At 43.5% G+C, this 23,634-nt stretch overlaps 2 protein-coding genes across 2 annotated transcripts in view; one reads left to right on the top strand and one right to left on the bottom strand.

Moving 5' to 3' along the window:
* DPYSL3 (dihydropyrimidinase like 3) overlaps window positions 1-9,660 on the top strand; it is a 118,015-nt gene extending 108,355 nt beyond the window's left edge. The window contains exons 12-14 of the mRNA XM_055557401.1: window positions 1,262-1,441; window positions 4,998-5,160; window positions 6,434-9,660. Of these exons, the coding sequence (XP_055413376.1) occupies window positions 1,262-1,441; window positions 4,998-5,160; window positions 6,434-6,522 (432 nt within the window). The 3' untranslated portion in view covers window positions 6,523-9,660. The remainder of the gene's footprint in view (window positions 1-1,261; window positions 1,442-4,997; window positions 5,161-6,433) is intronic.
* A 6,402-nt stretch (window positions 9,661-16,062) lies between these two features.
* The window catches only part of STK32A (serine/threonine kinase 32A), a 125,620-nt gene continuing 118,048 nt past the window's right edge, over window positions 16,063-23,634 (bottom strand). The window contains exons 11-12 of the mRNA XM_055550890.1: window positions 16,566-16,630; window positions 16,063-16,170 (exon numbers count right to left, since the gene is read on the bottom strand). Of these exons, the coding sequence (XP_055406865.1) occupies window positions 16,077-16,170; window positions 16,566-16,630 (159 nt within the window). The 3' untranslated portion in view covers window positions 16,063-16,076. The remainder of the gene's footprint in view (window positions 16,171-16,565; window positions 16,631-23,634) is intronic.

Genomic DNA, 23,634 nt, shown 5'->3' with positions numbered 1-23,634 from the left:
TTTCTCACTTCTGCTTTGCAAAATGGGTGGGCAGAGAAGAGGGGCTCTGCCCATTACAGTCACTCAGGGCAGGGGCCTGTATTGACACCCTCTCTACCTGCTCTATATGACTGCTGAGCCCGGGGGCCGGGACGTGGCCCTGAAAGCTTTCCCAGGACGTCACTTCCTCTCCCCCTGCACTGGCCAAAGCCAGGACTGTGGGCACACCTCACTCCAGGAGGGCCAGCAGTGCGACGATACCTGGTGCCCAGAAGGAGAAAGCACAGGAAAAAATCAGTCAACAGCTCTGATAACGTCCTCATGAGGAATTTCATGTGGAAGATAGTAGTTAAAGCCTAGTACCCTTGTGGCTCAGTGGATAAGACGCCTCTTGCAATGCAGAAGATGTGGGTTTGATCCCTGGGTCGGGAAGATTCCCCTGGAGAAGGAAATGGCGACCCACTCCAGTATTCTTGCCTGGAGAATCCCATGGCCAGAGGAGCCTGGTGGGCTACAGTCCACGGGGTCACAAGAGACAGACGTGACCACCATCACCACCCCTTGACAGATCGGGGCATAAAAATGTTTGTTAGGAAAATGTGTTTTCAAGCACTTACGTTTCAGGCACTGTGTTTTTAATTTTTTGAATTTTTGTAACACTCTTGTCCAGGTGGCGCTTTTATTATCCCCACTTTTTAGATAAAGAAGGAGAGATACAGAGAGATTAAATAATGCAGCAAGTAAATGTGAAGCTAGGATTCAAACCCAGATAACTTGACTCCAAACCAATATCCTTAACCCCTTTGCAACAGTGCCTTGCTCTTACTGAATAAAGGAGGAAGGTAGGGGAAAAGCCCATTTTGGGTGGTAGTGGCCATTGCTTAAACATTGTGTCAAATCACATTATTGAATTTTGAGCTAGCAGAGACATAAGGGTTGTATAACCCATCCACCCAGTACAAGACAGCATACACACCATTGCTGCCAGTTACTCACCTTCTCTTTGAACAGTGCCAGTGACAAAAATTTACTTCCATGTGAGGACGCTACAAAAGATTGGATGCTTCTCTTCATCAGGAAGCCCACTCTTAGCAAGCATCTGTCTCCCGAGGTCTCGGCCCACTGAAAGGTTGCAGACAGTTTGTAAGCTGTTCCCAGCTTACCTGTTGAATCAGTTCCTAGGGATGCTAAAGGCGGGATCCCAAGCCCAGGAGAACTGTGTTTCTCTTTCTTTCCCCACTATACCCATAACCAAGGCTTCGCCCCTCACCCCTGTCTCTAGGCTGCAGAGTACAACATCTTTGAAGGCATGGAGCTGCGCGGGGCTCCTCTGGTGGTCATCTGCCAGGGCAAGATCATGCTGGAAGATGGCAATCTGCATGTGACCCAGGGGGCTGGCCGCTTCATCCCCTGCAGCCCCTTCTCGGACTACGTCTACAAGCGCATTAAAGCCCGGAGGAAGGTGAGAAGCAGGTGGAGCCCAGAGGTGGGGGAAAGGGCTCTGTGACCCATTCAGCACAGGTGTAGGAACCACTAGATGGGGAGGGGGTCTGTTTGCTCTGCCGCTGCTAAGTTGCTTCAGTCGTGTCCGACTCTGTGCAACCCCATAGATGGAAGCCCACCAGGCTCCCCCGTCCCTGGGATTCTCCAGGCAAGAACACTGAATTGGGTTGCCATTTCCTTCTCCAATGCATGAAAGTGAAAAGTGAAAGTGAAGTCGCTCAGTCGTGTCCGACTCTTAGCGACCCCATGGACTGCAGCCTACCAGGCCCCGCCATCCATGGGATTTTCCAGGCAAGAGTACTGGAGTGGGGTGCCATCGCCTTCTCCGCTGTGTGCTCTAGATCCTCCCAAAGAGATTCACAGCAAAGATCTCTTCCCAAAGGACAATTGCACAGATTTAATGGACTGAAATCCATTTTATAAAAGGGGGTTTCAAAAACGTTCTTAGTTAAAGAAAGCTTTTTTCCAACAATTTCTCCTCATCTTTAGAGTGCTTTTTCTCAAAGTAGTATTGAAGTGTTTTAATAATTCAAAATAATTCTGTATATATTTAAAAAAAATAATTTACTCTTTAAGGCTTACAACAAGAACCAGCAGACCACGCCCACCCCTCCGTGTCTTGTATCCCATCTTGTGTCTACCTGGTGTCAAACCATCCATTGGGGCAAATGTTTATAACTCTTAGCAAGTTTTGTAGTTCAAATAAAATCTTACTTATGCCCCTGATTTCACAGATAAATAGGTAGGTAGATACACACACAATAGGTAGGCAGATACACTCACGTGTACATGTTTATGTATATGTCTACCTGCCCCACTACCTCCCTACACATTACAGACAGGGTAGCTCTGGTTGATGGAGGGATGAGGCCCAGAACTCTGTTTGGCTCCCTCTCCTATCCCCACACCATCCTCTAGGTCACCTTCCTGTAGGGAAGCCTTAGGGCTCTGGGATTGTGAAATTTGAGCCCTAGTCCTGAGGACCTTGCCTTATAAAAGGGATAAAGTCATCTGTGCACACGGTTTGGTGGGGCTGGGGGGGGGGATGGTCAGGGGGGAGGAGGCAGGGGATGCACTTTGTAAATCAGTGTGGGCCAGGCTGGACCCAAACTCACTTCCATGTCTGGACCCACGAAGGGGTCTTCAACCTATTTGCAGAGCACATGGGCTGGGAAACTGGCTCTGAGAGGGAGGTTGGGTATTGCTTTCGGTTCACACCTTGTGACAGCGTGAACAAAGCAGGACTGGACAGAGGGATGCCTGAATGCAGTTACAACCAAGGCCTCAGCTGGACTGGTCTTGAGTCTGGGCCTTATAATCACTCCCTCTGCTCCCTCACCCTCCCACCCCGGCCCCAGGCAGAGTGTGAGGCTTTGGGCCAAGCGGCCAGTTCTTGGGTGTGAGTCCAGTGAGACCTTCCTGTTGCCAGCACCCCCGGCAGCTAGCAGAATGTAGGATGGGGCCTGGGAACAGGAAGTGAGTGCCCTTCGTGATATCATTAGAGAGAAGCTCCCAGAAACTCAGTATGTCAGTGTCCCGCCCAACTCCTAGATGCCAGTGAGTACAGTAAGTGGTCATCTAGCCTTGTGTGGATGTTTGCAGCACCAGGGGCCTCCCCATCTCATGAGGCAGCTGGCCAGCCTTGTCTGAGAACCAATTTTTTTTTTCCTGTTTTTGTTTTTACATGTAATGGTTTATTGGAAGGTGAACCGATAATCCAACCAGTTATAAAAGCAAAAGCAGAGGATTCTAGAATTATGATGGAGACATAAGCATATATTGAAATAATCAGAATTCTGGGAAGCTAGCTACTTTTGTGCAGATAGCCCTAGCATGATATTAGTTGTTCATTTATTGAGCTCAGATTTGGAGAGTTCCTTCTAGTTTCAGACTCAGAGTTACTGAGGCAGTCACTGTGTAGAAGCCAGAGAGAATCCATTTTGTCCAGAGCCCCACGGGTGGCAGCAGGCTTATCCGTAGCCTCCATAGGAGCCTGCTGGGTTCAAGTCTGCCTCCCTGAAGCTCACTTCTGCTCCAGGCACCTGCAGAGAATGAGCTGAACCCACCTCTGAGCATCTCTGTGTTCCCAAAGTCATCTGCCCTTCATTCTAAATATCCCTGCAGCCTTTCACTATTCATTAATGATAGTGCTGCAAGTCCCTTTCCCATCCTTCTCTATGACTGATCGTTTTGAAGGTAGGTAACATGGAGTAGAATTCTACAGTCCATTTCTGGCCTAACAGAAAAGAGAAAGACACTCAGACATCCTATATATCAGCTTTGTATTTCCATGAATGTGACTTTGCCTCTGGATCCCAAGAAATGTTGATGAAATACAGTTATTGGTCAAGGTTTTGAAGGAGTACAGATGTAGTCATCCTCTTAGCGGAATCCTGAGCATCTGCAAATTTGATGAGCTTTGCCTCTGCACCTGTACCTGAGTCACTGACAGGAGAGGGGCGGCTCTGTGTGACTCCATGGAGTCTTACGATGGGCCGCCTGTGCTGTCAGGCTCTCTGGTGGCCTGTCCTCGTTGCCTCACCTCTGGCCAATGATAAGAAATAGGTGAAGGTTGCATGCTGGCTGTTATGCTGCCTTGGGTGGTCTTGCAGTGTTTGCATGATAGACTGTGAGTGCCTTTGAGGGAGGCACTCTGTTTCATGTGAAACCATGAGCCCTCGTCACACCATGCCTGGCACAGAGCCTGCAGGTGGGTGGTGTTGCTGGTGGGCTCCACGGTCCCAGGGCAAGCACACAGCCACAACCAGAGGCCAGTGGGTCAGACCCCGTAAGCTGCTTCTTCTGATCTGTGCTGAGGAGCATGAGGATGAAGCCCCCACTGGGACACATCCCTGCCAGCAAGGACCTCGTCTCAAATTGCTACCCTTCCCACCCACTCGGCTCTGCCACCCAGGTGGTTCTTCTATTCATTAATGTTCGCACTGTCGGTTTCCTGTGCTGAGAACTCTGCCATCGGGCCGCCACTCTGCCTCCCCAGCCTCCTCCCTTTAAGGTCCCACACAAGCACCTCTGAACCTTCAGCTAGAACCTTTAGCTAGAAGTGGCCTTCACCCGCCACCTCCATGGTCACTCTATCACAATACCCACTTTGTTTTATACTGCTTCTCTTTTCCTTAAAATAACCTTTTAATTTTTCCCGTTTCATTGAGATATCATTGACATGCAGCACAAACATAAGTTTGAGGTGTACAGCATAATGATTTGACTTACATGGAATGATTCCCACAATAAGTTTAGTGAACACCATCATCTCATAGATACAAAAAAATAGAAAAAACATTTTCTCTCTTAGGGTTTACATTCTTAACAACTTTGATTTTTAATGGACAGCAGTGTTAAATACCTTTATCATGTTGTACACTGCATCCCTGAAAAATAATATGATTATTTTCTAGCTCTCACTACACACACTTGATTCACTGCCTCATCTGTGCTGCCTGGAACAGACCCTTGGCTGTTGAGAAACTAAAGGGTGCCTTCTCTCTCTGCTGCAGATGGCGGACCTGCACGCCGTGCCAAGGGGCATGTACGATGGGCCGGTGTTCGACCTGACCACCACGCCCAAGGCGGGCACACCCGCCGGCTCCACCCGGGGCTCTCCCACGCGGCCCAACCCGCCGGTGAGGAACCTGCATCAGTCCGGATTTAGCCTGTCAGGTGAGTCGGGACAAGCTGATGGTTTGCTGAGCCAAAGAGAAGTCCTGGCGGGAAAGGAAGCCAAGGTTCAGCCAGATAGACCATCAGGATTGAAAGATGACCAGTTCTGCTTAGAGAGCACACCTGCTGGGGGTGGGGCGAGGGCGGGGAAAGGGCGGGGCGAGGGCGGGGCCGGACGGCATGGTTTCCTAATGAACTGGGTATGACTTTCTGCCTTAGATTGGGTGAGCTCCACAGTATCTTTTGTTTCCATTGCCCAGGTTAATAGATAATTTTTATGCTCAAATTGCAATAGCTTCTTCCAGCCTAGGATTTTATTTATCTTCTCCCTTTCCTTGTCATAATAATAATGCTAGCAACAGCTACAAACATTTACCATGGCTTAGCTATATCATGAATCTTTAAGAACTCTCTGATGTTCTTAGAAAATGTTCAACTGCTCCATAACCATAGTGTAGATAACCAGTAAGTGTAGATTTGCATCTCTCTGATGAAAACTTTGAAGTGAGGTAAGTGAGATAATAAGAGAAAGACACATGTAAAGGGACAATAATTGTGTGGGGAAGAAGTGCGAGAAATGGGAAAACAGGGAGGAAAAGATATAAGTGGGGCAGAGGGGAGGAAGACAGAGGAAAAATGCTAAAACTTGAGGTGACAGTATCAGAGATCACATATGCTAGTTGCCTGAAATTTTTCAGTGTTTTTGCCATGTTTCAGTGCTCCCTGACTACTGTCATGCCTAAGCTTTTTTTTTTTTTTTTTTTTGTGGCTACTTTCTGAAAAGGAGTGCATATTTCATTTTAGCTGTATCCCCAGGTCAGACCATCACCACTCCAACTTGTGAGACCCTCACAGGCAAGTTGCCTGATCTCGCACAGCCTCAGTCACCTCTTCTGTAAAATGGGGTAATAATAGTACCCCCTTCCAGGATCGTGATGAGGACTGAATGAGATGATCTGAGAAGCACTTCAGAGTTGCTTATCACAGTGCACATGAGCAGCTGTTTTTCATATCACTTCCGTTGTTCTTTTTATTGTCATTGTTATGATGCAGAGGGTCTGATGAAATCCAATAAGAATCTGGCTTCTCCTGCAAAGGGTTGTTTTCAGGAGAGTGGGTACGGAAAGTCTGGACTACCTGACAGACTGAAATGGAAGTTTCTTGGGAGATGAGGAGGGCATTTACTATCTTATGCTCTTCAAATTAATCCATTTTCTCTCTTGTCCACACCCCCACCTCCTTTTGTTCCCTGGGAATTTCTTGTCACCTGCAGGCACCCAAGTGGATGAGGGGGTCCGCTCGGCCAGCAAGCGCATCGTAGCGCCCCCTGGAGGGCGTTCTAACATCACATCCCTGAGTTAAGTGACCCCTCCCCCAAAGAGAGGGGCAGAAGCAAGAAGAGATTCTTTTGAAGCCAAAATGGTACACCAATATTTAAGAAGGAAAGCGAATCCAAACAGTTTCGATCTAAAGAATCAATAAGCCTCAAGCCTTATGTTTCTCCAATGTTAACGCTCGCTTGCCTAGCTTTACGAATATTGCTTTGATTTCTGTTGATGCATAGCCTGAATTTGTTTGACGCCCCTCCCCCCATTTACATGCATGCAATTGGGCCACTAAGGCAAAGCGTCTGCTATATAGTGTTGAGAGCGTGTGTAGTGCTGCATCTTACGACAAGGGGACAGACAAGCGGGGACGGCAGGAAAATGAACAAAAGGGACGCCGGTTATTTGGGGTGAGTGGGTGGTGGGAACCCAGAGCAAGGCGGAGGGCTCAGAGGGGCTGGGGTAGTGTGTGGACGGGGGAGGCGGGTGGGTGAGCATAGCGGGTCTTGTGTATTGTGTTGATGAAGTATGTTAATTTCCACGAAAGATGGCCGCTCGGGGCAGCCGGTACACCACCACGGGCCCCTGGGGTCCGCAGACCAGGAAGGCGATCTTCGGGTTCGGGACTCTGTCATGTCCTCTCCTAGTAGATTTTAGCCCTTGGAACATTTTATTAAAACACCAAAACCCAACCATTGCTTCCACCTTTTTGGTCGTGCCAGTGTTTGGTCAGGCCTCTTTCTCAGTGTTGCTTTCAAATTCTTCTCTTTCCTGGGTTGGGAACTAGGAGGAGAGAGCAGCAATGACCTTTCTCTTCCTCTTGCCCTCCCTGCCTCTTTGGTGCTTTTAAAAGGCAGCAGCTGGGAGGACAGCGCCGGCCGGGGCGGGGAGGGCTGCCGCACTTAAGTAACACCTCCCTCTAAACACCTGGCGATCACCTCTCAAGCTCATTAAATGGAGACAAGCAAGTGGCTTCTCAAGTTAGGCCTGGAGCTGAGGTGGACTTCTCTTGCCAGGGGTGAGTGATTCTCTTGCTCTCCTAAGATCCAGGCACATCTTTTATTGAATATGATTTTTTTTGGTTATTGTTGGAAATTTTTTTTCTTAGGTGTTCTCTAACTTTTATTACTAACAGAGAATCTTGGCTCATACGGGAGGCAGCAGAGTTGTGAGAAAGGCAGTCTGAAGCAAAAGGATCGCGTTCTGTTGCCGTGGTTGTTTGTCAATTTTGAACCATCTCTTGCCATTTCCCTTAGCATATCCTGTGGGGAAACTTTTTGTTTCAGTACCAGAGTCTCCCAGTGAGTTTCCACGTGACATGAACGTAAAAGAAATTAGCCTAGTGTTAGCATTTGCCTTGTCGGTCAGACCTGAATGTCCAATTCCCTATCGTTCCATTTATGAAAATTCTGTTTTGGAGCAAGTTCGGTGATCCCGCTGAGGTCCATATTGCAGAGAAAACATATTCAACCCGGTATCAGACTTCTGTGCTTAGGGGCTCCAGCTGGTAGGTCCTGAAACCCCGTGAACTAAGTACTTTCAAGAAAAGAGCAAACACCTTTCAAGTGCTTAGGAGAAGCCATTATCTCTGCAGGTGTTAGTAAGTTGAAGACCAGAGAAGAAGGGGGTACATGGCTAAAAAGGAGTTTGGAAATAGCCAAGGAAGAGGATTTCCCTAGCAATGTACTTTTCTGTTCTAATCATGAAAAAGATTATTTCCTTTCATAAAAGGAGTCTTGCTGTTTTTAAGGCTTTTTTCATGGTGCCTTTATCTTAAGAGAAATTTAAGCGAAGGGGAGGTTGCAGCTCTTGATTTATATACTCAGAGATTTGGGGGCCTTTGGTAGAACTCAGAAGGACAGTTTTGCAGGCAGAGGGAGCTAGTCAGATCAGAAGCTTTCATATATACCTCATTGGCTGGGCTGTGCTTTAAGGTACATTGCAGTACCAGCCACAACCACCAGATGGAGGAAAAGACACATAAATGACTAGTCCAGGCATCCTCTTGTGTGCAGTCTGCTGCTCTTACCTAATCCCTGAGTCCTGCTCAGCCTCCCCACGACCTCTCTGTGCTTTGAAAATAAATCTTTCATGGCCAAATTGGCTCCGTTTAGGACTTCTGAATGAAACACTGAGCCAGAACTTTATATTCTGCACAATTTTTTTTTTTTTTCTGAAGGAACAACCCCTATAATGCATTCATGATGGGCAACTTAACTGAGAAAGTCTCCCTGTCTTCACTTACTATTAGTAACTTTCCAAGCACAAAAATTTCTGAGAATTCCAAGAAAACTCCCAGTATATTGTTGACATTGAGTTCTGGTTCTTTGTTACTTAAGGTAAAATTTGTATTCGAATGTGCCCTGATCCATGAGACCCATCAAAGAGCTCTATCCAAAGGGTTTAGGAAGAGAACATGATGGTGAGCCACAGCCCTCTCAGGATTCGCTGGCATCTCATCTGAGGGTGGGAGGGCTTACTGGGTCTTCCGTCTCCTCCAAGCTTTCTTTGGCTGTCTCATCTCTTGGCCTGGCCCCTCTCTAAGAGGGGATGGCAATTATCTGGGCTTCTTTCTGGGATGGCCGCCATCTTTGGTAATAGAGAGGGTATTAGATAAATCAGCTACCCCACCTAGAGATACTTCATCTAAGTTTTCTAAAGAGAGCAGGGCTGTAGTTATCCCAAAAGTGCGTTTCTTCAAAGTCCAGTCATCCTCTGGCCTTTTCCTTTGTGACTCTACACAAAGAGTCATGTTCTGCCCCAAAGGCGTCCATTCCAAGCCTGGACTTGGGCTCCCCCGTGAGAAATCTTCCCAACAGCTTCTTGGCCCAAGCTTCCCAGACCTCCTCCCCTGGAACCTCCAGCTCGAGTCCCAGTGTACACGTGGGCTGTCCCAGGCAGCCAGCATCCCTTGTAAGTTCCCTCTTTGGAAATGGTGTGTGGGTGTTCAGTTCTGTGTCTGGTGACTATGAACAGACAGTGGCTCTCCCTGTGACCTGTGGTAGCTGTGAAGCAGCTCTGGAACGCCGAGAGCTGTTTGCTTTGAACCGTGAAGAAAACTGTGTTTTGAGTTTAGCTGAGATTAAGGGAAAAAAAAAAAAGTTCATCAAGTGACTGTTAATGTAAACCTGGTTATTAAAATAACTCTGAAACCACAGCCATCGTTGTCCAGCCTTCTTCCTTCTGTGTCGTTCCTGTCCACCTGAAGTGTGACAAGTGCTTAAGAGAACGGACGCCGTTAGTAAGAGGGACATGTAATCCGTTACCCTGAGAAAATCCCAAGTTTCTCTTTTCAGTTGCACATGAGTTTTTGTTCTGGCCACAGAGGTAAATGACTATTATTGAAATGTTGGGGAATAACTAAATTTTTTAATGGGTCATCAAATTCAGCAATAATATAAAGGCATTGTCAACTGGGGTAAACCTAGTTGAGTTCAGAACAGATCCTTAAAGGTTTGTTTTATTCTGTTTTGTTTTTTTGCCATTCCCTTAAAGCATTTCCTCTACTTTTAAAAGCCTGGACTTTGAGAAAAACTAAGCATGTGCCCAAGTATATTCTTTAGCAGACTGTTCCTAAGGAATCTAATGTGTATACTATAATAATTGGAGACATTTAAAGCATATGTTGTCAAGTTAAAGGCTCAGAAATTTTATATATTTCAAAAGTTACTGAACTCATGGTTCTGAACCCTTATGTATCACATTGTATTCCACCAGACCTGTTACACTAAACCCTTTTTTGGGGGAACAGTCCTGGATCCAATTAGAACTTGTGTAAGACATTTTTAATTGCAAATCTTAGATGCCTATTAAGAAAACTTTTTGGAAAAGATTTTTTAAAGTCTAGTATAACTGAAAACTTCAGGGATAGATTTGGGTAGACTGAAGCATAGCTGCATCTAGAACATTCTTTCTCTCCATCTCTTAGCCCTGTTTGCCTTTAGGAAGTGCTTCATTCTTAGGAAGGCTCATTCCACTTGGGAGCAAAACTGGCCATCAGCACCTCCAAGTTTGCACTTTACTTGATTAGCGATTTCTGGGGTGCAGGAGTGGGGTGGAGAGGCTCCTCGGATAGTTCCTGGCCAAGGAGGCTGATTTTGATTGGTCCGGCTTGGTCACATACTCCATTGTAGTTGGCATGGTGTGTGAGATCCTGGGATTGGCCACATCTGGTAACACACGGTCTCCAGAGCCACCCGAACCACATGGACTCTCAGTAACTCGAAGAAAATCAGTTTGTGATTTCAGAAGAGGGGGGCATGGAGTCTAGGAAAGAAAAGAGGTAGCCACGGTACCATTCTCAAGCTGCAGGGCACAGTATCTTTGTGTAGACTGGGGTAGGTGGGGCAGGGGATCAGGGAATGGTAGTTCCTGGTGCATTTTGTGTGTGATGAACACCCCACCTTGGTTTGGCAGAGCAGTGTCTTCAGGACAGGAGCTCGGAGTGATGATAACTTTTAACACAGAAGCTCAGAAACCACATCAGAAGTTCCTCTGTGCATATAAGGGGTTATTAAGTGTGACGTGCAAGGCTTCATGGTTAACAAGCTTTTGCCCACAATCCTGTTTTGTGGGTTGAACTCAAGACGGGTGAAACACCTCTCCCTGCTCATGATCGTGGCAGAATGGAGCTCTCCTTAGGATTAGCCTAGGTGTCAAGAGCAGGGTTAGCGCTTAAAATGAGCTCAGCTTGCAGGGCTCTAAAGGGGGTGAAGCAGGTTTTTTTTGTTTGTTTGTTTGTTTTTTAAAGTTAGTGCAGTTCACACATTGACTTTCACACCTCTGCACGCTGGAGCTATTAGGGCTGAGTCACATCAGCCAGGTGGGGAATGAGAACACTGACTAGGAAAAACAAGGTCCCTCTGGCTGGAAAGAACTTTCTGGTATCAACTTTACTACCATCAGGTTCTCACAGTCAGTTCAGTCACTCAGTCATGTCCAACTCTTTGCAACCTCATGAATCACAGCACGCCAGGCCTCCCTGTCCATCATCAACTCCTGGAGTTCACTTCAAACTCATGTGCATCGAGTCGGTGATGCCATCCAGCCATCTCATCCTCTGTCGTCCCCTTCTCCTCCTGCTCCCAATCCCTCCCAGCATCAGGGTCTTTTCCAATGAGTCAGCTCTTCGCATGAGGTGGCCAAAGTATTGGAGTTTCAGCTTCAGCATCAGTCCTTCCAGTGAACACCCAGGACTGATTTCCTTTAGAATGGACTGGTTGGAGGAGGAAGGAAATGAGCAGGAAATGGAATGAAGGGGCCTCAGCAGCCTGCAGAAATGAGGTCTCGTCCTTAGGACAGGCATTCCTCAGAATGGAAAGAGCTCTAGATCCTGCCCTGTGCTCAGCAGACACTGAGAAGGTGACAGGATGCTTCCCAAGACCTGGACAACAAAGCCCACAAGACTTAACAAGATCCTGTCCCAGGCACCAGCTAGCCTGTGGCTGCTAGGCTGTTGTAAGTCAGAGAGATGACTGGAAGACCCCTTGATCCTCCCCGAGGCAGAAGTTGCGTCTAGCTGCAAGAGTTCAGAATTGGTTACCTTCCCATCCTGGGTTCTGGGCTTGGAACATCCACCTGCTGCTTGGATATGTAGAATAGGACAGGACAAAGATATTGATGGGTAGGAAGACATAGTGCTGAAAAAATAGGTGCATGAACTGTCCACAGCCTTAAGATCATAGTGAAAGGCAAAATCCAGAGTCCTGGGCTGTGCTTCCTTAGGTAACTGCAGGAGGGGGTCAGGTTCTCAGTTTCTACACACGTGGATCAGCTGGATTGTGCTGCATCTCATAGATGTAGGACATCATCTCTAACATTCCATGGTTCTGAAACATCATCTCTAATACTGCCTTGTCTCTGGTGAAGGACATTCCTCACAGCAGGAATGGAAATGAAACAGGTGACTTTGGGAACCCACAGCCCTAGCCCTTGGGGAAACAATTAGACACACACGGCTGACAAAGGACAGTGGCTTCCAGTGTACAGAAGACATTTTAATACATAGAGGCACACTAACGATACGTATGCTACAGCTCAACAGAAGCACAGATTTCCCAGCAAAGGTTACCCATTCACAACAGCACAGTTTGTAAACCGGGTTTGAATTTTTAACAGTGTTAAATATCAGACACACTGAGATTGTAAGAAATGGTGATCACAGGCAGAGCCTCTAGGAAACAGGGATTTGTGTCGACAGAATGCAGGGACAACTGGATACTAAAACAATTCACTCTTTTTCATGCCTTTTCATTGAGCCCTTGAAGAATTATAAGCCTTAGCATTACTGCGTTAGCAAAAAGCAGCACCGCTGGCCCCTGCTAGCTGTGTCCCTCGCTCTTTCTCCCTAGTTATTCATCATCCATCCAGGCTAGAAAAGCTATGATGATATAAAGTCTAGTTGTTTCTGGTTAAAACTTAACTATCAGAAGCAGACTAATTGCCAATTAATTAAATTACCCTCATTAACAGAGCAGTGTTCTGTGTTCTTTGACATTGATTTCTGCCCTAGCAGTGCCCTCAGGTAAGACCAGTGCTGCCCTTGGGGAATGAGCCATTAGCAAAGCATTTCCTTCCGTGGGGTTCAGGTCAAGGACAGGGTCACAGAACCGCCCCACCCACCCACTTGTGGTCCCTGTGCTTGCGCTGGGGTGGGGGGGCCCCTCTGCAGTGCCAGTGTGTTAGAACAGGACTTGCAAACCTGCTCAGACTTTTCAGACATTCCACACAGGTAAGGGAGCTGTGAGGGAAAATAAGATGCCAGAAATGCCAGACAAAAGGATCCAGTAGGGTAGTCAGTTTTAGCCCAGGTTAGGGAATGAAACCCAAGGATCTGATTTCAACAACTGGCAGTCATGGTAAGGACTTAGGAATCCTTTTATATTCGGGGAAACTTTTGTCCTAGCACTCAGAATATCCAGTGGAGTCTCTTGGGATCAGTTGTTCTACACTGATAGATGCAGTGCCTTTTATTTTATAACTTGAACTGCCTTGTGGCTCTGTAACTTGGTGAGGACTGGAGGTCTTATCTTAACCTCTCTCAGGCTGTGCCCTCTAGTCATTGGATCCAAGGTTCCTGAAAGCCCACAAAGGTGCTGCAGGCACAGAAGAAGGTCACTGGAAGTAAAAACTAGATATTCACCTTACAGAATACCTAGTTGTATTGAGTTCCTATCCCATTATTAACTGAGTAGACATGAAATGGCACAAATGATTAACTCATCCCAGTGGAGACCCTGCTAATCCCATTGCCCTTGGGTGAATCTTTCCCAAAGTCTCTCCATTGGGATGATAATAGACAAGGTCAGAGAAAGAGGGGGAACCTGGTGACTGGAGAGATGAGTCCACGCACATCAGGGCTTGAGTCCAGACAAATGAAAGATGGAGGTTGGTAAATATGCACATGGCCCCTGACACTCCGGGTTACCAACGAGAAGCAGAATCTGGTCACCTCCTTACAGATTTGGTCAACCCCCTCCTTGGGAAACTGAGCCATAATTTCTATATGGGAGAAAAACTAGCACAGACAGATGATGTGGGGGAAATGTAGAGAAAAGGAATCAAACAGAACATAGGATCTGGCTTTTAATTCTTAACAGAAATGTGGTTACTCTTAGAGCAGAGAGGCACTGTGTCCAGGTTTTCAAGACCAGAAGTTCTGGGCCTGTTAGCTCAGTGAGAGAAAACCATCATTGTTGAGTTTACAGTTCAGCACTGCTTTTCTTCTCATGCTGAGTTGCCCAGAGTGACCTCCCTTCTGGAAGTCCTATGTAGCAGTGTCTGCTACTTCTGCTTGTTTCCACCTGTCTGGTCTCCTCTGTTGACAACTTACTGCCACCTTGATGCACCCCATTCGCTCCATAAGGAAGGACAAGGTTTTGATGATCTGAATGGCTTAAGAGTTACAACAGTCCCCCACCAACCCTGTTTACTGTTCACCCAGGAGCATCTGCAAGTTGCCAAAAACAGTTCTTCTGCAAAGATCTTCTGTGTATGTGGAGAGTAGAGTTACATCTTAACTTAGGCGAGTTAAACTTTATATTTGGCAGATAAAGAAAATATTGCAGATAGGCGATTCGGCCTGCCGTTCTTTGCAGTAAGCACAAGCAGGTATTGCTGTTCCCTTAGTTTCCATGACCTTAGACCTCTCAGATGTGTGGGCATTCCACAGTTTGAAGTGTGAGTCTAGTCTACCAAGCCATGAATAATCTGTTCAGTATTTTAGTGCATCTGGCATTAGCTTAAAATGAGACCAAAAAAAGTGAATCAAAGATGACTCGTTTCATTAGTGAAGAGCCTGAATGATATTGGGCTTCTCTAAGAAAACATACTCACCGAATGTTGCTACTGCTGCTGCTGCTAAGTCACTTCAGTCGTGTCCGACTCTGTGCGACCCCATAGACGGCAGCCCACCAGGCTCCCCCGTCCCTGGGATTCTCCAAGCAAGAATACTGGAGTGGGTTGCCATGTCCTTCTCCAATGCATGAAAGTGAAAAGTGAAAGTGAAGTCGCTCAGTCGTGTCTGACTCCTAGCGACCCTATGGACTGCAGCCCACCAGGCTCCTCTGTCCATGGGATTTGCGAGGCAAGAGTACTGGAGTGGGGTGCCATTGCCTTCTCTGTACTGTATGTTAATGTATATTAAAGGGATTTTTCCAAGGGTAAATTTTACTATCTTCCAAATTCACCTCACATTCTAACTTAGACTATAACTCCCGTGTAAGATACGTCAGTGTACTATAAGTTGGATGTGTTTTCAATGTGACAATGTTCCTTTCTAATCCTGTCTGGACCCAGGTCTCTGATAGTCTTAAGAGGTAGCAGTTCTCAAGGAACATGCTTCTAGAAGAAGTCCAGTGGTGTGCTAAATATTTCAGAACTGGCTTGCTGGGAGGGGGAAAAAAGCCCTATTTGTAGCATCTGCCAATTTCCATGGTGTAAATATTTCCACCATCACCAGTTTCAACTTCTCAATGTCACATCACCGAACAGGGCATTGGGGCATTTATGCCTAGCAGCTCTTACTAGCTGATACAAGCTGGCATACCGTTCAAGTCCAGCACACCACTGGAGGGCCCTCATCAGTATGTGTTACTTCTTACCTGGTCCCACTCATTTCTTCCTGAATGCTTTCCTTACTCCTGTTCAGTTGGGTTTGGGGATTCTGGCTTCCTTATGAAGTTTTCTAGCTCTCAAGGGCTTCACTCCATCAGCCACCCATGTCCATTTGTCCCAGTGTAATTAGGAGTGGAAAAATAAATCTACATCCAAATATTCCTTTTAAAGTAAAAATAGAGGCTATTAAGAGTAACAGGATGGTGGCAGTAGAAAGGCAGCGTCGAGCTCATCTAGTATTAACTTCTCGTTTTAGATGAACAGACTGAAGCAGAGAAAGGGATTCAGTGACTTGCTCAAGGCCACACAGGTATCTGTGAAACGAGTTCCCAGGAACCCAGGGACTCCTCCCTGTGCCATGCTGCCTCCTTCCCAAGGCATTCATTCACATTTTCTAAGGTGTGTGAGGTGTGGAGAGGTGAGAATTACTGTCAGCTCTTCCTGACGTGGAAATGTCCCAAGAAGATGACGAGGACTTCACAGGTTGCTATTCTGACCATCCTCTCCTTGTGGGTCTTTGGTTTGTTCCAAGGCTTGATTTGCTTGTCTTTTATTAAAGTCCCTTTTGACTCTTAAAAGGAAAATATAAAGTAGGTTTATTCATTGAAGTGAGAAATACAAGATTTAAACTTTTGAAATGATAGCATGAAGCTGAACGATTTATAAAGAAGCATGAATCAGGTAACCTTCTTAAAAATATCATTGATTTTAAATGTTGAAGTTCCCATTCTTCTGCCTGTCCCATCAACAGAGACCTCATGCTAAGCTAATTTACCTATTATAATTTTTGAAATCTCTTACAAGAAAAAAAGATTTATGAAATTTCTAGATTTTCTATTATGGGTATGCATCATTTTTGTAATTAGAATAAAAAAATGTTTAAAAATATATCAAGGCATTGCAAGTCAAATCTGACTGAAACAGTCCATCATTTGCTGAGCTGCTGTTCTTCCAGGAGTTACTTACTTTTCTCTGTTGAAAATTATGAACTCCTTTTGGACAGATTCAAGGTGCTCTTGAAGAAGGCATGTCTTCCGGGTGAATATTGGGGAAAAAAATAGAGACATAGTTAGCAGACGAATGGAGAGTCACAAATAGCCAATAACTTATTGAGCGTCTGTTTAACTGAGTGGCCCAAATCAATGAAGACCAATGTGTCCTCAAAATGGATGCTATCTGAAAATATGTAGCCAGAATGAGACCACAATCAGATTAACAGAGGAGCAAATAGGAAAGAAAGAGAATAAAATACAGCAACTCTCTGCTCCCCACAAAGAGGCAGCAAGGACGAGAAGACCTGGGTTACGGTTTATGAGCTTGGTGTCTTTCAGCCTTTTAGCACAAGAAACTATGGCTTCAAGACAGGTGGGTTCAAGTCTGTAATAAAATCCTTCCAAAAAACTTCTGATGAAAAGTGTTCTTCTCAAAGGAAAAAATATTTTTGTTTTTAAATCTAAGAATTAGAAAATACTAAGTCCTCAAGTACGGGAGTTTTTTTTTTTTTCTTTCCTGAACAAATATTTAATTGTTATTAGAATAAACTGTAAAAAGGAGAGTAGCTCACATATATGCATTAATATACAATATTTGTTTTTCCCTTTCTGACTTGCTTCACTCTGTTTGACAGTCTCTAAGTCCATCCATGTCTCTGCAAATGACTCAGTTTCATTGCTTTTTATGGCTGAGTAATATTCCATCGTGTATATGTACAACATCTTCAATCTATCCATATATACAGCAGAAACTAACAACATTGTAAAGCAACTATATCCTAATCAAAAATAAATTATATGCTTTCAAAAAAAAAAAAAAAAGGAGAGGAAATTTCAGAGAAGTGCCAAAGGAAGCAAAAGAAAGGAGAGAAAGAAGACTCTCTTACACCTCCCTCTTATCCTCAAACTGGGGGATTTGTGACCCTGAGGGTTTCCAGTATCAGTCATGGGGAATCCCTGTGATCTGATAGAGCTCCTTGGAGTAAGATTTGGGAAAAAAAATTTTAACATTAAAATATTATATCAAAGTATATAAATAAATGTTTAACATATTTATATAATACTTTATACATATATTTATACACATACATGTTTCTACATTTATGTATTTACATTTTACAGACAATATATGTACAATATAAACATAAGTAAATATATAAGCAAAAGTTATACAAAATTTAACATGAAGATATTTAAAGTGTTAACATTTTAAAATATTTTAACATTAAAAATCAAGATTATAATCAAATAAAATGTAGAAATTTACTCATTTTTTTCTCTGTCATATATCCCTGTTTTCTTTTAAAAAATATGTGAAATGCACACTCAGAGATGAATTTGTGATACAGCATTGCAGATGTCTTGAGTCCCAACCCTGGCCCTAAGGGCTCATGTGCAACATGTTCTCTTTCCTCAGCTTTAACTGGAAAAACTTAAGAAGGGCAGCTACATGGACAAGTCAAAAGGATAAACCAGAAAGAGTGTGAGGGAAAGGAGTGGGGAGCAACCAGAATGGAGGAATGAATGGGTCTTAGGTGACTGGGAAGAAAACTGCTGGTTAAAAATCTTGGGATGCACTTCTTAGGGATGAGAGAGCAAACAGTGATTAGACTAGTGTAAGTACAAATGGCATCAGAAATATCTGAAGGGTTTAGAGCAGGTGGAAATCTCTGGAGGCAGAAAAAGAGGATTTAGGTCATGAGCTTCCATGGCAGACAGACTGGCGTGCATCAGTCTTTTTGCATCTTTATTTTAAAGAGGTTGGTGAGCAGAGAGGGTCAGTGGAGACCATCCATGAAGCAAAGAAACAATAGAGCGTCTACCATGAGCATGAGCAGAGGCATATACCATGAGCCATGGAAGAGAATGAAGTGAGAAGTCAGGAAGCAGAGTGGAAAAATGAAACATAACAACAGCTAACTTTTTTTTTTTTTAGGGTTAGCACTTTTAATTTTTTTGTTTCTTTTTTTAAAATTTTTATTTTTTTTATTGGAGTATAGTTGATTTACAATGTGTTAGTTTCAGGTATATGACAAAGTGATTCAGTTATACATGTATACATACAGCTATTCTTTTTTCAAGCTCTTTTCCTATTTAGGTTATTACAGAATATTGAGCAGAGTTCCCTATATAGTAGATCCTTGTTAGTTATCTATTTTAAACATAGTAGTATGTACATATCAGTCCTAAACTCCCATCCCCTTACCTTTCCCCTTTGGTAACCATAAGTTTGTTTTCTAGGTCTGTGAGTCTATCTCTATTTTGTAAATAAGTTCATTTGTATCATTTTTTTTTTAGATTCCACATGTAAGTGGTATTATTTGATATTTATTCTTCTCTGTCTAACTTACTTCACTTAGTATGATCATCTCCAGGTCCATCCATGTTGCTGTAAATGGCATTACTTCATTCTTTTTAATGGCTGAGTAATATTCCATTGTGTATATGTACCACATCTTCTTTAACAGTGGCTACCATTTTGGCAGATATGTGCTAATTGACTCAGAACAGTCTATGACGTAGGTACCAATACTAAAACTCCATTTTACACATGATGAAACTGAGACACAGGGAGAAAAGGAAAACAATAGTGCTTTTACACTAATCAGCCTAATTCTACAACTGTAGGTTGTAACCTTGACTGCATACCCGAATCACCCAAGTAACTTTAAAAAATTCCAATGCCCTGCCACACCCCGAGATTCAGATGGATGAATAAACTAGCATGATGATAATGTAGTGAGCTGCTAAGATTGGTCCTCACATTTTAAAATCCTTGAGTAGAATAAAGTGCTACTTTGAGATTGATCACCTTTCTTATCTTTCTATGAGGGAAGACTGCTCGTTGTTTTGAAGCACAATCCTTTTTGTTTTCAAACTGATGCTGTAACATTAGGAGAAAGTAGAGTCAAATGGTGGCACAGGCAGCTCCAAACTGCCACCCCTCAGCAGAAAAAAAACAAAAAAAATAGCAGAAACTGTCAGGGCCCACACTGTCAAAACTCTGGAAAGCAATCAAAGGTTTACAGAGACCAAATGCCAAATCAAGAAAAAAGAAACTTAAAAATGGTCCTGCTGTTTAAGGAAATCTCTATCAAAATGTTAGATGAACACAAGCCAAAATAAGGAAGACTGCAGTGATGATGCATGACAAGGGATAGTCTTTGCAAAAACAGTTTGTAAAAGTCACTCAGAAGTACAAGTGTAGCCTTCAACAATCAAAACCCAGCAAATCCTAGAGGAGGGAGGAGAGAGTCCGATTTCTGGAGTTATCACATTATAATTTTCAAATGCCATTTTTCGACAATAAAGCACAATGTATAAAAAGAAACGGGTAAGTATGACCCACTCAAAGAAACCAAATAAATTGACATAAGTCATCCCTGAGGAAGACCAAACACTGGACTTACTTGACAGACCTTAAAACAACTCTGTTATATATGCTTGGGCTTCCCAGGGGGCGCTGGTGGTAAAGAATCTGCCTGCCAATACAGGAGATGGAAGACACGTGGGTTTGATCCCTGGGTCTGGAAGACCCACTGAAGTAGGAAATGGCAATCCACTTCAGTAGTCTTTCCCAGAAAATCCCATGGACAGAGGAGCCTGGCAGGCTACAGTCCATGGGGCTGCAAAGAGCTGGACACGACTGAATGACTGAGCCCATAAATATGTTCAAAGAGTCTAAGGAAACCACATATTAGGCTACAAGACAGATCTCAATAAATTTAAAAAGATAAACATCATACAAAATTTTCCCTAGCCATAATGAAGTGAAGCTAGAAATCAATAATAGAAGGAAAACTGAAAAATCCACAAATATGTGGAAATTAAACAACACATTCTTAAGCAACCTGTGTGTCAAAAAATAAACCATAAGAATTAGGAAATACTTTGAGATGAATGAAAACAAAAATACAACATGCCAAAAAGTATGGGATGCAGAAGAAATAAATCAACAACCTAACTTTATACCTTGAAGAACTAGAAAAAGAAGAGCAAACTGAACCCAAAGTTAGCAGAAAGATGGAAACAATAAAGATTAGAGCAGAGATAAATGAAAGAATAGAAAGACAATAAAATCAATAATATTGAAAGCTGGTTCTTTGAAAAGATATCAAAACTGAGAAATGTTTAGTCACAATGATAAAGGAAAAAAAAAGAAAAAATGCACATAACTAAAATCATAAATGAAAGTGGAGACATTGCTTCTAACCTTACAGAAATAAGAATACTGTGAATAACTGTACACTACAAATTAGAACATCTAGATGAAATGAGCAAATTCTTAGAAATACAAATTACCTAATCTGACTCAGGAAGAAATAAAATTTCAGCAGATATTTCACAAGAGTAATCTACAAGTGAGAATAATCAAAAACTTTACAACAAAGAAAAGTCCAAGACTAGGATGGTTTCAAAGGTAAATTCTAAATACTTAAAGAATTAACACCAATCTTTCTCAAATTCTTCCAAAAATACAAGAAGAGGAAAGGTTTTCTAACATTCTGTGAGGCCAGCATCACTCTGATACAAAAAGAAAGACATTATTAGGGAAAAAATGACAAACTAATATCCCCTGTGAACATAGAGGCAAAATCTTAAACAGCAAATAGTCCAATATATACAGCAAATAGTCCAATAACATATTAAAAAATTACACATTGTGACCAAGTATGATTTACTGCTGGAGTGCAAAAATGGTTTACCATAAAAAATGCAGTCAATGTAATACCTCACAGTAATTGAAAACACATACCACACACACACACACACACACACCACAACACACACACACCACACATACTACACACACACACACCACACACCACACATACACACACCACACACACACACACACACACCACACACACCACACACACACACACACACGATGTCTCAACTGACCCAGAAAAGGCATTTGAAAAAAATCAAAACCCTTCATGATAAAAACACTCAGAAAACTAGGAATAGAACCGAACTTCCTCACCATGAGTAAAGGCATTGACAAAAACCCCACAGATAGCATAATACTCAATGGTAAAAGGCTAAAGTCTTTCCTCTTAAGATCAGAAAAAGAACAAAGATACCTGCTTTCACTATTGCTATTCAACATTGTATTGGAACTTCTAACCAGAGCAACCAGACAGGAAAAAACAATAAAGGAATCCAAACTGGAAAGGAAGAACTAAAAGTATCTCAATATACAAATGACATAATCCTATATATTAACACAGAAAACTAGAGAGAATCCATCAAGAAGCTACTAGAGCTCATAAATGAGTTCAGTTGCAGTGTAAAAATTAATACAGAAAAATCACTTGTGTTTCTACACACCAGTAATTAAACATCTAGGAAGAAATTAAGAAAAAATTCTATGTCTCCAAAAGCATAAAAGACCTAGGAATAATTTTAACCAAGAAGGTGAAAGATTTATACTCTGATAAGTACAAACATTGCTGAAACAAAGAAAGACCAGTGGTTTGGGGAGTACTGAAAAATTTTGGATAGACAGTGGTAGTGGGTACACAATATTGCAAATGAACTTAATAAACTGTAATAGTTAAAATGGAAAATTATGCTATACATGTTTTACCATAATAAAAAGGTTAGAAACAAGACAAGCAAAAATACTGTAAAGAGAATGTAAACTTTGATTAACAATGTAAAGGCCTCTCTTTATCATGAGCAAAGCCACCTCTTAGCAAATGATTCTGAGATTGACATGATACCTGGGAAAAAGAAGAAATTGCTTTTTCTTCTCCTTGGCATTAGGAAATGTCAGAGGTTCTGTACTGTGGGTGAGTGGCTCATACCCTTTCCCATGGGAGATGTGGGAGTTTGTCCCTGCGACCTGGTGGCTGGGCACAGGTTAGGTCTAGGACAAGAGGGGATCACAGGAAGATGTCCTGTGGATGGAGCTTGACCTTGTAATTCTAAGAACAGCAATGACCAGTCTTCACGGTTCAGTTTTAGGTTTTTGTTCTTTTAATGTGTTGATCAAACACTGGTTGAGCCTCTACTATATTACATGCACTCTTGGGCTACCATGAAGACAATGTGGGTAAGACCGACACCTGGTCTTTGCACAGGAGAAGTCTTATTTTAGTGGGACAGAAAAAGACACACAAATAAGCATAAATAAAATGTTTATAAACTATGGGTTCAATCCATGGGTTGAGAGGATCCCGTGGAGGAGGGCATGGCAACCCACTCCAGTATTCTTGCCTGGAGAATCCCATGGACAGAGGAGTCTGGCCTCCTTCTCCCCAGGAGTCCATGTGGTCGCAAGAGCAGGACACGACTGAGCGACTAAGCACACAAGCAGAAGGTCATAAAGGAGTAAAAACGGGCTGAGAAAGAGGGTACCTCACCTTTGATTAGGAGGCATTTGGGGTATAAACAGGGGAGGAAGCCCCCTAAGTGAAGGTCCAAGGGGAGAACATTCCAGAAAACAGAAGAGCAAGGGCCAGACACTAGCAGGGCCTATGCATCTTGAGGGTTTTGAGTGAGGTCAAGAATGGCATAGTACAAGGATGGGGAGGAAGGTAGACAGATCCTACGGAGCAGGGAAGGCATGGCAAGAAGTTACTCACAAATTGCTGTTATCTCTAAAACTTGAAAAAACATAATTAAGGTGATGTCTTGTTCTTGGCTACATTTGGAGGTCTGTTAACAGAGGAGCCTACACAGGCAGCTCTCTGGGGGAAAAGGAAGGAGCTAGCCAGGAGAAGCCAGTTGGTTATGATATGAAGAGCAACAGATCATTAGGAGGAAGATGGGTAAAGTGAAAAGCAACAAGCAAGATGGGTTTGTGGTATAGCGAAGCATTCCTTGGAGAGCCCTGGAAAACACTTAAAGATGGGAATCCGCTCAGAGGCCAGTTCTGCGGACAAACAGGATGTGGACTTTGGTTAACTGACCATTAAAGGGTACAGTATCCCTGAGGACTAGAGAAATTAGGAACATTGAGAATAGTTGCTTGTTTGCAGAGCCATTTTAACCACAAGATTATGCAATCTCTGAGAAGGGGGCTGTCAGTGAAT

This window comes from Bubalus kerabau, chromosome 1 (assembly GCF_029407905.1).
Source record: "Bubalus kerabau isolate K-KA32 ecotype Philippines breed swamp buffalo chromosome 1, PCC_UOA_SB_1v2, whole genome shotgun sequence".
NCBI lineage: Eukaryota > Metazoa > Chordata > Mammalia > Artiodactyla > Bovidae > Bubalus > Bubalus kerabau.
This window is presented reverse-complemented; position numbering and strand designations above follow the sequence as displayed.